The sequence below is a fragment of the Equus caballus genome, chromosome 1 (genome assembly GCF_041296265.1).
Source record: "Equus caballus isolate H_3958 breed thoroughbred chromosome 1, TB-T2T, whole genome shotgun sequence".
In the NCBI taxonomy this organism is placed as follows: domain Eukaryota; kingdom Metazoa; phylum Chordata; class Mammalia; order Perissodactyla; family Equidae; genus Equus; species Equus caballus.
The window spans coordinates 57,794,638-57,809,679 of record NC_091684.1 but is presented as its reverse complement, the minus strand read 5'-3'; the positions used below and the strand labels follow the sequence as shown (position 1 = coordinate 57,809,679).

The 15,042-nt window shown below is 43.3% G+C and overlaps 1 protein-coding gene across 2 annotated transcripts in view; it reads right to left on the bottom strand.

Moving 5' to 3' along the window:
* TET1 (tet methylcytosine dioxygenase 1) overlaps positions 1–14,484 on the bottom strand; it is a 124,054-nt gene extending 109,570 nt beyond the window's left edge. For both annotated transcript variants that reach the window (XM_023644059.2, XM_023644066.2), the window contains exons 1-2: positions 13,984–14,484; positions 5,096–7,125 (exon numbers count right to left, since the gene is read on the bottom strand). In XM_023644059.2, coding sequence (XP_023499827.1) covers positions 5,096–7,003 — 1,908 coding nt within the window. In that variant the 5' untranslated portion in view covers positions 7,004–7,125; positions 13,984–14,484. The remainder of the gene's footprint in view (positions 1–5,095; positions 7,126–13,983) is intronic.
* Between the last annotated feature and the right edge of the window lie 558 nt (positions 14,485–15,042).

The window sequence follows — 15,042 nt, the reverse complement described above, 5'->3', positions numbered from 1 at the left end:
AGACAGAAAATGAGTGTTGCCAAGGATGTGGAGCAAGCAGAACTCTCATAAACGCCTCTGATTAATTGGAACCACCACAGCTGTTCGGTAATATCTACAAAACCTAAACAAATGCGCATTCCATGACCCAGCAATCCTACTCCCAGGAATACACTATAGAATGGAATACTCAATATTCACCAATGACGTTTATGATACTGGTCATAGTAGTACTACTGTTCATTAGCAGTAGAATGGACAAATGTACTGTGGTATATACATATAATGGAATACTATGCCACAATGATAATGAATTATCTATAACTAGAAGCAACATTATGGATGAATCTCATAAACATAATATTAAGCAAAAGATACCAGAAAGAAAAGAGGATACAACTGTTCCTTGCTCTCTCAGAGTGAGGTTCCCTCAGAGAGCCTGTGTCCTCTGCCTCTCTATGCACTGTTGGATAGGTAGGTCTATCATTGCCAGAGTTCAGTACAAGGACAACCTAACACATTCTTCAGAATCAGCTTTGTCTGTGATAAAGGCGATCTTTTGGGGCAGGGAGACAACAAGAGAGAGCGAGTGAATATGAAGATTGTCAAGTACAGGGGAACCTTGAAAAAGAATATAAAGAAGTAAATTAATTAAAACTATTTCAAATGAACAACATAAGCACATTGAAAGGTTAAGGGTGGGGTGTGTGTGTGTGTGTGTGTGTGTGTGTGTGTTTGAGAAAGAGAGGCAGAGACTGAGACACAGAGAGACAAAATTAATTCAAGTAACTTTTGAACAAAGCGCTGACATTACAGTAACAATGATCACGTCTACCACCAAGATCTTGCTTTCTAAGTCTCATTCTCCACTAAAAGAAACCAAGTTTCCTTGGATAAATAAGTGACTTCAGGTCTGGGGCAGAACAGAAAGTAGTAAAGCCTAGAACACTTATGCCAGACAAATAAAGAAATACTTAAAGCATGGTTGAAGGTGCTCCCTGGCCAAATTTGAGACAATTTGAGCACCAAAATAAATAATGATAATAAAGGATTATAACCTATTGAATATAATAAAAATCTATAAATTCATACTGAAATAAATAAATAAAATAGGTAACTAAGAAGCAAAAGCTCTTCCTTAGAGTTTACAGCTAACTTATACATTTAGAAGAAATGATGGACATAGAGAATCACCATTTAACAACCATCAGGCAAAAAGATGTGTAAACTAGGGAGTGAAAGTCTCAGGGGGCAAAATAAGTGATCTGCATTTTGCAAAAGTAGCAAAGTCATAAAAGACAAAAACTGAGGAACTGTTCTAGCCCTCCCCCCACAAAAAAGTACATATTGTATGATTCTATTTATATCAAACTCTAGAAAATGCAAACTGATCTATAGTGGCAGAAAGATAGTGTTTGCTGAGGAGACGGTACAGGGAGAGGGGTAGGCACAAAGAAACTTGTGGGAGTGATGGATTTTGATTGTGGCAATGGTTATACAGTGTATACATATATCACACTTATCAAATTGTATACTTTAAATATGTACAGTTTATTGTATGTCAATTATACCTCAATAAAGTTGTTTTGAAAATTTGAGGAACTGTTCCAGATTAAAGGAAGCCAAAAGGACATTTTCTTATAGGTGATAAGGTCTGCGGGTTAGATCATAATAATAGTTGAATTCTAATTTCCTAATCTTGATAATGATAAGAGAATATCCTTGCTTATTGAAAACACACTCTCTAGTATGTAGGGATAAAGGAATATCATGTCTGTGGCTTACTCTCAATTGGTACAGAAAAAAATAGAGAAGAGACAGAGAGAGGGGGAGATAAAAAGAAAGATAAAGTAATATGACAAAATATTATCACTTAGTTGAAAGATATACCAAATTCTCTGTAGTACTCTTGCAACTTTTCTATAAATCTGAATTACATCAAAATGAAAGTGTTGGATTTTTTCTTTGCTTTTTTTTTTGGTTTGTTTTTAATAAAGAACGTGGTGCTTAAGAGATCATGACCAACAGCCAAGGTATTCATCCATCCATTAGCCAATATTGGTTTTTCCCACACTGATGGAGCTTGAGAACAGTGGGCACACTTGCTCACCAGAGCAAGTTTAAACCACATGCCAACATCTAAATTTATAACCCTGATTATTTGAGTTACAAATATATTCTCTTTTCATTTAACTAACACGTATGTGTTGAGTACTTACAATTGTATCAAGCCTAGACAGGCTCTAGAAAAACAAAGTGCCCTGGTATGGAAGCTGGGGAACACACACATGTATAATTGTGACACGTGACGGGTGAGTGACTGGGCGGAGTCTGGTCAGAAGGGGAAAGGAAGAACATGTACCATGAACATGGACACCGAGTGGGAACATGCATGGTGAGCTTGGGGAAATATAAGTAGCCAGATACTGCTGAAACTTCAGTGTAATATGAGAAGCGACAGCAAATAAGACGGAGGGGGTCGGTTGTGCCAAAATCTTGACAGTCTTGTACTCCACACTAATGACTCTAGGTTTCATCTATAATTGGAAGGCACTGAAAGTTTTGCTCTATTTTCGTTTGTCTTGAGTGAGATATGTCACACATGCAGAAGAGACTACACGTGGTTAAGTAGGAGAATCAGGGTTTCGGAAAGAAACTTGAACTCCACTAAGGGGAGCTTGTCGTTCCACACCCTGACTTCCCTGCTAGCTGATATGCTCACAACTATAGCCCCAGTGCACAACCCAGAGGAGAAGTGCAATAAATACTTGGTGATCATAAAGAAGATACTGAAATTGTCCCGATAAGAGATCAAAGCCTCAACTATAGGTGCAGCCAAGAAAGTGGAGAGGTAGGAACACTCAGATCTTATAAAACAAGAGAATCTAGAGGAAGGGGAGGAAAGCATCACAAATGACTGAATTTTCCATTTTGGGTGATCATGTAGATAGTAAGCCATTGAACCAAATACGTAATGCAAGAGGAGGAGCAGATTTAGGAAAGAAACGAAGAAATTTGCTTACACACATTACAGATAGAGTATCTTTGGCAATGATGTCACTTGGCAATACTACAAATCAGGAGCTTACGAGGAGGTCTCTCTGCTAAAGACATTGCTACTAAGTGTTTTAGATGTGTGTTTGTAAACCATTACGTTACTGGCCACATTGTGATCTACTCTCATGTGTGAAGTCACTCGAGTAAAGGAAGAATATTCATTGCAGCAAGGTTTGTAAGAAAATATTTTAGGAATACCTTAAACGCCCATCAATACATGACTGGTTAAATGTCTGATCTCGTTTGCAATGGCTCAGTCAAATAGGAAGCCAGTATTCTTGGAAAAATAATTTAAGTCAAGAATGAAACAGTAAAGGTTGACTGAACTTAAGTTTACAATACTTTTTAAAATTAATCTATTCTACTATATCTGTATTCACAGTAGACACAAAATAAATATAACTTCAGGTGAGTGATCTAAAAATCATAAAATACCATAGTTGACAGGTTTTTGGGTTTTTTTTTTAAAGATTTTATTTTTCCTTTTTCTCCCAAAGCCCCTAGGTACATAGTTGTGTATTTCTTTTAGTTGTGGGTCCTTCTAGTTGCGGCATGTGGGACGCCACCTCAGTACGGCTTGATGAGCGGTGCCGTGTCCACGCCAGGATTTGAACTGGTGAAACCCTGGGCCACTGAAGCGGAGCGCGCGAACTTAACCACTTGGCCACGGGGCCAGCCCCTGACAGGTGTTTTAAAGGTCTGTAAAAGTAAGTTTGAGTTTTAATTAAGCTCCACAAAATCCTTTAAAGCCTAAGTTAACCAATACTTTTACTACCTTAGGTTCATAAACTGTAACAATGAGAACTAGTGTTCATATAACACTTGGAGTTTACAAACCATTTTCAACTTTAAAAAAAACTTTTATATTTATTTAGGAGACACAGTGAATACTAGGACATACGGGATTTCCTATATTGGGTTGGGGGGTGGGGTGGGCAAAAGTGACAGGGTCTCACTATGTTGCCAAGGCTGGAGTGCAGTGGCTCTTCACAAGCGAGATCCCACTGCCGATCAGCAAGGGAGTTGACCTGCTTGGTTTCAACCAGGGATGGTTCACCCTTCCTCAGGCAACCTCGTGGTCCGCTGCTGCCAGGAAGTCACCAGATTAATGCCAATCTAGTGGGGACACCTGATGGGCATAGTGCACTACAGCCCAGAACTCCTGGGCTCAAGCGATCCTTCTGCCTCAGCCTCTCAAGTAGCTGGACTACAGGCAAGCGCCACCTCACCAGGCTCAACTTGTGATTACCATTTAATCCCAACAACACTGAGAGATATGAAGAGTAGGCAGAAACCACCCGCCAAAAGCTGAGACGAAAGCTCTATTATTGTTATACCCCCAAGGCAAAGTTTCAAGATTAAGAATGCAGACAGTTTTATTCTTTCAAAAGAAAAGAAGTTTAATTCCTCTGCTTTCTCAGGCTGCAAGGGAGTTAATGAATTTGTTCCAGTCTTAGTTTTTAAATTTGTAACTTCCAAAAAAGACACACAACTAGCCAAAATGAGGCATAGGGGAAATCTTTGCAAAACCACATCATACAATTTCCCTGTGTCTCCATCAAAACCTATAACGGAAAAACTGTATGTTCTAGTTTTCTGAGACAAATTCTAAAAATAAGCTAATGTATCACAGCACAAGACATACTTCGGGTAGTCCTGAATTCCACAAATTCTTTTTTTTTGGTGAGGAAGATTGGCCCTAAGCTAACATCTGTTGTCAATCTTCTTCTTTTTGCTTGAGGAAGACTGTCACTGAGTTAACATCTGTGGCAACCTTCCTCTATTTTGTATGTGGGATGCTGCCACAGCATGGCTTGATGGGCTGTGTGTAGGTCTGTGCCCAGGATCTGAACCTGGCAAACCCCAGGCAGCCAAAGTGGAGTGTGTGAACTTAACCACTACGCCACCCGGCCAGCCCCTACAAATTCTTACAGACAACTTAAAGCAACATTTTAGCAAAGTAAAAGGATGTAATACAGAAACAAAGTGTCTCCACACAGATCACAGATCACACTACCAACTCTCATGGTGTCTCCCAGCCCCTTGGGTATTTACTTACCTCCAAAGACACAATGACGGATGGTTTCTTTTTCAGTTCCTCACATTTCCTCCTCTTACAGATCTGATGGCTGTTCTTTCTGTTCTTGCAGTAAGTACATTCACCACAGTTGGTCTTCTGTTGGCAGGGCTCACAGACCCCACATCGCTTTCGTTTCTTCTTTTCCAAAGTAGGTAGCAAAGTTGTATAGGAAAGAGAAGAGGAGGTACTGGCAAGTGACACTGGCCTAGACACCACTGTGGTGTTGATGTCAACCATGCTGGTCTTGCTGATCTGGGAGCTCTCTTCTTCCCATTTGCTGGGACCAGCCTGGGAGAGTTGGGCAATGCCCTGTGAAGCACGGTGGAGTCCTCTCTCAGGGGCTAACGTGAACCCCTGAGTGTTAGCTGGCAGAAAGCTTATATGAACCTGCTTCTCATTTTCTATATTGCTTATAGCCATTACTGGAGGTATCGAACTTATCTCTGAGTTTGACGATGGTAGAGGAGTGTGACCTGAGCCCAAAGGCAAAATCTGCATAGTGCCCTGAACCTCAAGCCCATATGAAACAGTGCCCTGGGGCTCAGGCCATTCTGGGAGAGCATTATAGGTAGCAATTGGGTTTAGAGGAGCAGGAAGGAAGATTGGTGGGTCTGAGGCAGTACCACCACCCATACCAGGGATTTGTTGATTTAAGATAGCACCAAAAACCTTTCCTTGAACTGGAACAGCACCCGGAATCTCTGGTGGGTCTGGGGTCTCACCCAGAGCCTCTCCAAGAACTAGGTTAGCACCAGGAACTTCCCATTGATGTGGGACAGTATTAAAGACCTGTCTTACGACAGGGGTGGTATCAGGAACTTCCCGGTGATCTGGGGTAGCTTTGAGTACCTCTTGATGACCTGGTTTAGCACCAAGGGTTTCTTGTTCTGAGCCTGCCAAAAGCAGTTTTATTAATGAGGTAGGATATATTGACCCACCAATAGACAAACAGTTTTTAAGGTCCAATTCAGGTATAACCTTATTAAAGCTGGAGGTGGGGCAGAAATCATGTTCACTTTTGATGGGATCCAGGTAAGAATCAGATAGCTTAAGAGATTCTACTCGTGAACCCAAATCTTCTAACTGAATGCTGGCATTTCCTTCAGAGGTAACCTTGAGGGCTGCTCTTTGGAGCAAAGGAGCACACAGAGTGCCCCGAGCAAACATTTTAGGGGAATCACTGATATCACTTGATGTCTCTTGAGAGAACAGTCCTTCGCCACCAGGTGTCCCTTCCAGTGACCCAGAAAGGATCTCTGCTGCAGGGCCACTGTGAGTGGAGATATTTATTTTGGAATCCTCGACCCTTTGGGACCAAGACTGAGTTGTCTCTTGGCTCTCACCTTTAATTAAAGATGCATTTTGTAAGCTGATTAGATTCTCTAGATCAGGAGGGATTAGGGGGTCTTGTATTGGGACAAAATCATTTTCTGAGTGCTTTACTCCCATGTCCGTAAGTACCTTATAATCACACTCATGTTGCTTTTCCAAACTTTTAGGAGGTGGAACTTTCTTGGGTTTGGCTATGACCACTGGGGGTTGGGAGAGTCGCCTGCTAAGAGAGGTGCTTCGGAGAGCCATTGTAAACCCATTGCAAGTTAAGGACTCTGGGTTCTGAAAAAGAACCTCAGTTCTATCCAAATTCATTCGCGCTGCTCCAGCTCTTGTCAGAAGGCTTCTAACTGGCACAGGTGGTTTGGGTTCTGGTTTTTTCTTAACATCTCTTTCTTGAATCAATTGTTTTAATTTTCCAGGGCTCACAGTCTTGACTGATGCCCCGTTTTTGTTGGCTGGCTTGGATGTCTTCTTCAGTTGGCTGTTTTTCTTTTTGTTTAGATCCTCCCTCCTGACTAATCTGGAAGGCCTTGCATGGCGGGATCGAGACATAGCTACGGAGTGGGAAAAAATGAAAGGGCACAGGGAACAGAGTCATTGGTCCTTTGGAAAGTCTCACTTCTGAGGAGAATCTTGATGCACCATGGTTGAGCTCAGTCACACAAGATTTTGGTCTGAAATAATAACAAAAAAGCACGGGAAGTGAGTCTTTTTCCTATGCATTCTCCCATTTGAAATAGAATATTTACTAGCAATTATTAATTAAAATTAGGGAACTGAGAATGTTTACTGCAAAGGGAAATATAATAGACACAAAAAGTACTAAAGTATCCTTTAAAACCTGGATCCACAATAAAGCTCCTTTAATTACGGTGACAACTGATTAAGTTGATGAAGTACTTTGAAAAGGTAAGCATGGGGTTTATTTTTACATTAGAAACCACAACTCTTGTAGTCATATGTAGTTTAGACCTCAAATCCCAATCTTTACAAATTTGAATGCTTAAAAAATTATCCCTTAATCTCTCTCCTTAGCACATCACCACACAGGCAGAGGTATCGTCTGTCCAACAGTAAAGCTGGAAGAGCCAGAGAAGAGGCTTATGGAATCCAAGCAGCTCCACTCCCTGGAGATCCAACAATATTAATACCACATTCCAATTAACAATCCACAAAGTTTGAGCCTTTCACACGCACACAAAAATAGCATAAAATCTTGGGAGTGAGTACTGACAGATTAGGTTACAAACGAGACTCACTGGTCCAACAAATGCCTGTTGCGTGCCTACTATGTACAAGGAAGGCACTGTGGTGGGCACTGCCCACACCCAGAAATGATGTCCCTCTTTTCTCTTTCACCTGACTTAATCCAAAGACTGCTGGTCCTAAAATCCCTTCTACCAAGGGTCCCCAAAGTCTCACAACGAATGCCTAGGCAAGGAAACAGGACATAAAGAGAACAAGAGATAATTAGAGTAGTAAAGCACACAAGGCAAGCAACTATTACTTGAAAGATGAGCAAGAAAAGAGGAGAGAAAGAAAGGGTGCTGACCAAGAGCCCTCATCAACTGCTTTTTCACCTCCTCAGACTGCCTATGCTGACTCAAAATAAGACCAAGTTATGAACAAGAATGACACTCACCATACAAAATATATCAATAGACTCGCTAAAGACCACAGATTCAAGAGTGTGACAACAGACTGGGGGAGGATACTTTAACAGTTGACAGGCTGTTGGATTTGTGAGAGAGCAGGGTGTAGGAGAATGGTCACCAAAAACTGGTCTGCAGCCAAGTAATCAACAGTCTGTGGCAAAATGAGAAAAAAATGAGGCAAGATAAAGTTTTTCAAAAAGTTGAATTTATTCATTTTAAACAACTCTCCTTTATTCTGAAATTACACCTTCCCATTTTCTCTCATAAAAATGTCCTTTCTAAAAAAGTAATAAAAGTCCTTTCTTTTATGAAAAGGTGGGGATAGACTGATTTTTTTTTTTAATGTTATTACTTGGCAAAGTAAAAACTTGACAGCCTTCTATCATTCTCAAACTTTGCTTTTGTTCCTGTTGTACTGATCTGATCCAGATAATCCTGGGACTAGTGGCTAGAGATCGTGTCACATCAGAAAGCCCTGAGTTTGAATCTGTGATCACCAGCTTTGTCCTTCAGCAAACTACTTAACTGAGTCAAGGTTTCTGCATCGGAAATGAGGTTGTTTTGAGGTATCAATGGGCTCCTGCAGGGAAAGCAGTGTTTTCATCCTTGTGATATCTGAGGTTGAAGGGGGAGCGGGGGAAGGCAGGGTAAGAAGGACTTTGAAAGTGGGTAGACCTGGGTTCAGTCTACAGCTCAGAAACATTACTAGCCTTTTGATTCTGACAAATTCCTTGGTCTCTCTAAACTTCAGTTTCCTTATGTGTAATAGAATAGGAAGCATAACAGTACTGACTTCATTGGATTATGAGAATAAAATAAGATGATATGTGTAAAGACTTAGTACAGGGCTGGCAAATAATAGGTGTTTAATAAATGAGAGCTAAAAAAGTAAAGGCTATTTATAACTCCAAAATGCAAATAATCAGAGAAAATAAGCTAAATAGTAATCACTATCATAGAACCAGTTTAACCCACAGTCTGCATATCCTGCAAAGCAAGATCTAGTTCTTTTGTTTCTTTTCACAGCTAACACACTGTAGCCCACACACTATAATAAAGGATCCCAGAGCACAATATTTAGAGTCAAAGCATTGTACCTTTAACAAAGATTTTTTTAAATAGACATTGGTGATAACATTAACCACAAGAAAAGTAACATTTTGAGTAAATCTGTGCTAAATACAAACACTAAGCCAGAGAATATTTCACTTGAGTTTTTGGCATCTAAGCTTACTGCTGCTTTCTCCTTTTTCTTAAAAAAAAAAAAAAAAAAAAAAAAGTTTTGGCTTGCACTAACCCTTTGGCTGTGAAAAACTGTAGGATATTTTCTCCAAAGACCACTGCTTCTTGTACCAACATTTTTAGAAAACAAAAGACATTCCAATCTCAACCTCCAGAAAGTCTGAAATCTTTATAAGGGTGTTTTTTTCAGATAACAAAAAGCAATCCATTCCATTCTCTAGAAATTCAACAATATTGGGATAAGCATGCTTTATCTCTTGTATCAAGATTACACTGCTAAAAAATTACTAGAAGTATATAATCTAAGAATTGCAATCAGCCATGAAAATTAAAATTCATATATGTAGGCAAGTAATCTGGATATGCCAGAAGGTGTCATGGGATCTGCTTTTGAAAGTAGTTTATAAATTGATCTCAGTCTCTTATATATTCTTTTATATTTTTAAATTGAAGTGCTTTAGAAATTCAGACTTGTAATTAAGATAATGTTTACCATTCAAACCTTATCTCCGGAAAAAAAGCTTGCCAAGGAAATGGAAAAGGTATGAGGCAACATGGATTGGGAAGATGTGGCCTCTTTAAATGGTAACAGTCTTTTTTATGAGATCCTGAAAGAGGCCAATGACCCCTGAAAAACCCAACTGCAGGGGAGAAACCACTGCGTACCACCCAGCCAAAGAAATAGACAATCAGAAACAAAATAAGGGTTCCCAAAGATCCTAATTTTATCACCCTTGGCTCCACTGATGAAATATAACCTTCTTTCGGCGATGGGAGGAGGGGCAGCAAGTTTTTTTGAAATTTGTGGGGGAAAAAATAATGTGGTCTATTCTATTAAATAGGTTCATAATTAAATAAGAGATTATCCCCACAGAGCTCAAGAAATTTATTTCCTTTATTAATTTGTAAACATTAAATTCTCCATTTTCTTTTTGGTGTTTTTATTTATTAAAGAGTAAGGTATATCTACAACTGAATACTAATTTCACTTCCATTTTTCATTTGTGATGAAAACTGACATTTCAATATTCCTCAAAATCAGTTTTATTCTACCCTAGAATATATTAAAGAGTCTGAGAGCTACAGAGATAGCTACAGGATAACCCGATCAGAGCAGAAAGTAAGAAAATGATGTCCTCCATATATAGTAGGCCCAGGAGGGGGAACCATACGCAATTAATTGACACTATTCTGTGAGTTCTTATTTTCCTGGAAGAGAAACAACAAAACAACCCCAACAATTGTGGGATGGAAAACATTAGTACTTAGTTAACAAGTCTTTTCACCAGAGGGCACCAAGACTCCTAACCTGCAATAAAATTTTGCTTCCCTAAAATGTCCTTGTGACACAGGACACAGGAGTGTATGAGATCCAAACATTATAGGCCAGCAGATAACAGGCCAAGTCATAATTTGAAACACGAAAAGATACGATGCTAGTACAAGGTAGAGAATATAAGGTTACGGACAGAGAAGAGAAATGACAAGAGCAGGCCCCAGGATGAATATGACAAACATGACCCCTGTAAGGGTCTGCTAGTTATTCTAATTTAAACTGACCTAACCAAACTGGTCAACAAATAAGATCAGATTTTTGCCTCAATATTGTTTGAGCTCACTAAGTAACTGGAGTTTTCCCTTAAGAAGAGATTTTATTTTTTTTTTACAATTATTGAAGTAATCACCTTGCCCAGAAAGTGAAAAGCTGACCACCTAAACCCTATCAGTTGTCTGTAAAGGATAATTTTGACAGCACCATGTCCGAAAATCCTCTCACACCTACATCCCTCCTCCTTCTGGATCTCCCAAAGTCCCCTGGGCAGGAAGTGGCTGAACTGATGTAACCACCCAGCCCGCATGTCAAATTAAAATTATATTGCAATCCTTCCCACCACCAGCAGTGGCCAAAAAAGTGGTGAGTATTTGCATATATAGAGCTACTTGCAAAAGAAACTCTGATCTCATAGTCACTCCATTCAGCTTCTTAGAATTTAAAGGCTACAGCACTTCGCTGAGAAATACAAGACTCAAAACATTTCTTTTTAAAAGGCACCACCTGGCTTAGTTTCCTCCAGCAACTGAGTTCTACATCTAAAGGAAGAGGAGGTGGGCGGTCGGCTTGCTGTTCCTAGATAGTTTTCTACCACAGGAAGTGGGAGAGCCCTCGCACAGGGAAAGGCCGTTCAGGGACGCTCACGAGAAGGGCAGCAGATTTAGTCAAAGCCTCCTTCCATATGTAAAACGACCCTGCTGCCCTGCGGAGAGCAAGAAGAAAAGGCCAAAAAGGGCCACAGAAAGGAGAAGGGAGAAGTTAAAAATGGAGATAGAATGACCCTTCTAAAAACAAGGAGAGTACAAAACACATTGGAAAGAAGAGGAAAAAGCATAAAAAGAAAGAAAATTTGTAAACAGTAAAAAAACAAAGGCCAAAAGACAGAGGAAGGGAAAGAAATTTATAGCAATGAAGCTAGAATATAAAAAGACAACTGAGATCAAAACACTCAAGACTAAAGGTAGAAAGACAGAAGAGGAAAAAGAGAAATTTAAGTGTGCGGGGAAAGAAAGATACAGACGCAGAGGAGGGTGGGGGAGGGGAGAGACAAACCAGATAAAGAAGATTGGAGAAGGAAGAGAAACAAAGGGCAGGGACAGTGGTGATCCAAACCTTCGACCCATTAATTCTGGTAGACCAGAGCTGAGCGCGACAGTTAACTCTCATGAAAACGGTAAATGGTGTTCCCAGAGTTCTAAGCCCGAGCTACTAATTTTTGCAAAGAAAAAGGGACACTGCATGCTAACTCCCATATATCTTGATCCTGAAGTGTAATTGAAATCATAACATGGCTTTAAACGCAGTTAAAGGTTGACAACCGACCTAATTAAGATCCCTTAATTAGAGAGTGAAGGAACTTGTTTTTAACCTGTGCAACCAGTACCGACCAAATCAAGAAACACCCAAAATCATACTACCTGAGTCTTTAGTTCTTGGAAATAATACGGACTAATCTCCAAACATCTCATTTACGTTTCTCTCTGGGTGTACTGCCCTTGTTCAATTGTATGTAGTCATAAATTCCTAATATACCCTAAATAACTCTAAGGTTAACAAGAGCCTTTTCCATATTCTTTTTGGCATCCTGAGGCCTGAGGAAGCCAACGTTTCTATTTTACTTTATATTGTTGAGAGGGGGAGGGGAAAGGATCCGCACATTTCGGTTCAGGGCCGACCCGAGGTTGCTGCCCTACAGCGCCGCCCGTCAACCCACCGCGGCGCAGTGCGTAGCGCACCCCGCCGACATCAGGCTGTGCACCTCATCTTTTTCTCGCTCAAGGTATTGAAGTCCATTTCGAATATTTCTTCATAAATTGATCATTACTATGATGTATTATGCAGCTCATTTTGTGCCAAGAATGGAACGGGGAGGAGGGGAAGAGGCACATGAGTGACCTATGCAAGATGGTTAATTTGGGAGGAGGATGAGTTGGGGGTGAAAGGAAGACTCGGAGTTCAAGCAATATCTGTTCTCTTGTATCAATAAATTAATTTTTATTGAGTTAGAAATGACCAATTTGGGTTCCCCGTTCACGTGGGATGGTTGCTGGGGCCGGCCAGCAACTTCCTGACCATTTTTTGCAGAAATACATGGACTGCACACAGCTCTTCTAGAATCTAAATCGGTTGGGGGGTGGGGGGTGAGAAGGAGGTAAGGGAGGGGAGGGAGAGAGGGAGGGAGAGAGGAATCCGGCCCCGTCCCTTCCCCAGCACGTGAGGCTGCTGCGGCCCTCGCCGGCCCCTCACGTGCCGCACGGCGGGTCCCCGGCACCAGCTCCGCGCGCCTCCCAGCCCCGGGCCCGCTCCGGGATTCTGCCCGAGTGGGACCGATGCGAAGGCAACGCCACTGCGTTCGGCGACCGGGTGGCGCTCAGAAGAGTTTTTTAAAAGCCATTTTGGCGGAACACTGATTCTATCCCCTAATCCCTTCTTCCCCGATCTGTATAACTGCAGGTCAACCTCTGGCAAGACTCCCCTACTACCTCCACTCCAAAAGTTTCGTCCCTGAAGCCTCCTCCCCGAAACGCTGAGGGAGGCAAGCGCCAAAATGTTTCCCCAACGAAGCTGCTCCTATCTAAGCTCGGAGGAGGGAGGAAACTTGTTTGGGGGTGTGCTCGAGCACGGGACAGCCCGGGCTGCCCGCCCGCGGCTCGCGCTAATTCCTCCCTCTCTGCCCCCGGGCGCCCCGACATCCGACTCTCCTAAGAGGCGCGTCAATCGCCGGCACATTCAGGATCCCCCCGAGGCCACACTTGCCCTCCCCCAGCCGGGTTTCCCGCTGAGCCCTGAGTGCGAGCCCAAGGCCCCCCGCTCCCCCTACCCTGCGCCGCAGCCCGGCCGCGGGGGCAAGGGCCGGGTCCTCGGGCCGGGGGCATTGTCTACCACCCGCCACGAAAGTTCCCCCGGCGGCCCGGGGTGGGGGGTCGCTGCGGGGAGGGTCCCACCCCTGCGGCCCGGGAGGACCCGCGGACGCCGAGCCCCGGCCCACTTCTAGCCGGAGCGCAGCGCCGCCCCTCGCACCCCCTTCCGCCCTCGGCGCGCGGGTCCCCGCACCCCTACCCTCTGCTCCGGCCCCAACTCACCGCTGGCTCGCTCGGGCTCCGAGGGCAGCGCGCGTCCCGCCAGCTCCAAGCCTGCACCAGCCCTCGGGCAAACTTTCCAACTCGTGCTGGTCCCCACAACTTCGGAGCCCGGGGCCCCGGCGGGCGCGAGGGGCGCGGGCCGGCCCCGGGCCGACACCTACCGACTCCCAGCACGGTCAGGGCCCGAGCCCCCGGGGTGGGCGGCTGCTTCCCAAAGGTTCACAGTGGAGAGGCAGGTAGAGTTGCATGACTGGGGCGGGACAGGGGGGCGTCCCGGGGGGCAGACCCAGGAGCAGAGGGGCCAGCGGCTGCGCGCACAAAGCGGCGCCGGAGCGGACTGCGCTGCCACTCCCCGCCAGGTCAGCCCCCCGGAGCAGCAGTGTCTCCCCAGGACAGACCTCAGGGAGTGAAGCTGGGGCTCTGCCTCCGCTGGACCCTGCACCGCCGAGCGAGAGGCAAGACGCGAGCTGGATTTCCCCAAACTGGAGCCGGATTCCCCTCTCGACCCTTCCTTCTCCCTCCCCTTCCCCCTCCTCCTCCCTCCCAACACCTATTTTTTTTTTTTTTTTTTTAAGAAAGGAGAGTATTGGAAAGGGAGAGGGGTCTTGGGGGTTTTTTATCTTTTTTTCAAAAGGGCTGAGAGAAAAATTTTAGGATCTCTAAATGGAATGTTTATAGAGACATTAAAGGGGTGACTTAAGATGCCAGAGATGACACCATTGAGCAGTATCTGGGTCGCTAGCAATGGACAAGGGCCCTCAACACCAAAGAGAGAAGCCAGAGGAGGGTTGTGTTCCCTTGACTCAGCGCTTGATGTCTGCAAAGGTCATCATCATATTTTTGTTAGTTATTTGGCCCTGTACCTTGCTGGTGGTCGTGTTCACTTTATGGATGGAGAAATGAAGGCGCAGGAAGAAGTAAGTTTTCAGCATTAGGAGGAATAACCTGTGGCATTACTCCAAAACTAAAACTGTGGCAACTGAATTTCTCCCTAACTGTTTGGTGGCTGTTGCTTCTTCCAGCAGTCAGGCAAGGGAATCCAGATCTTTAATGGGGTCA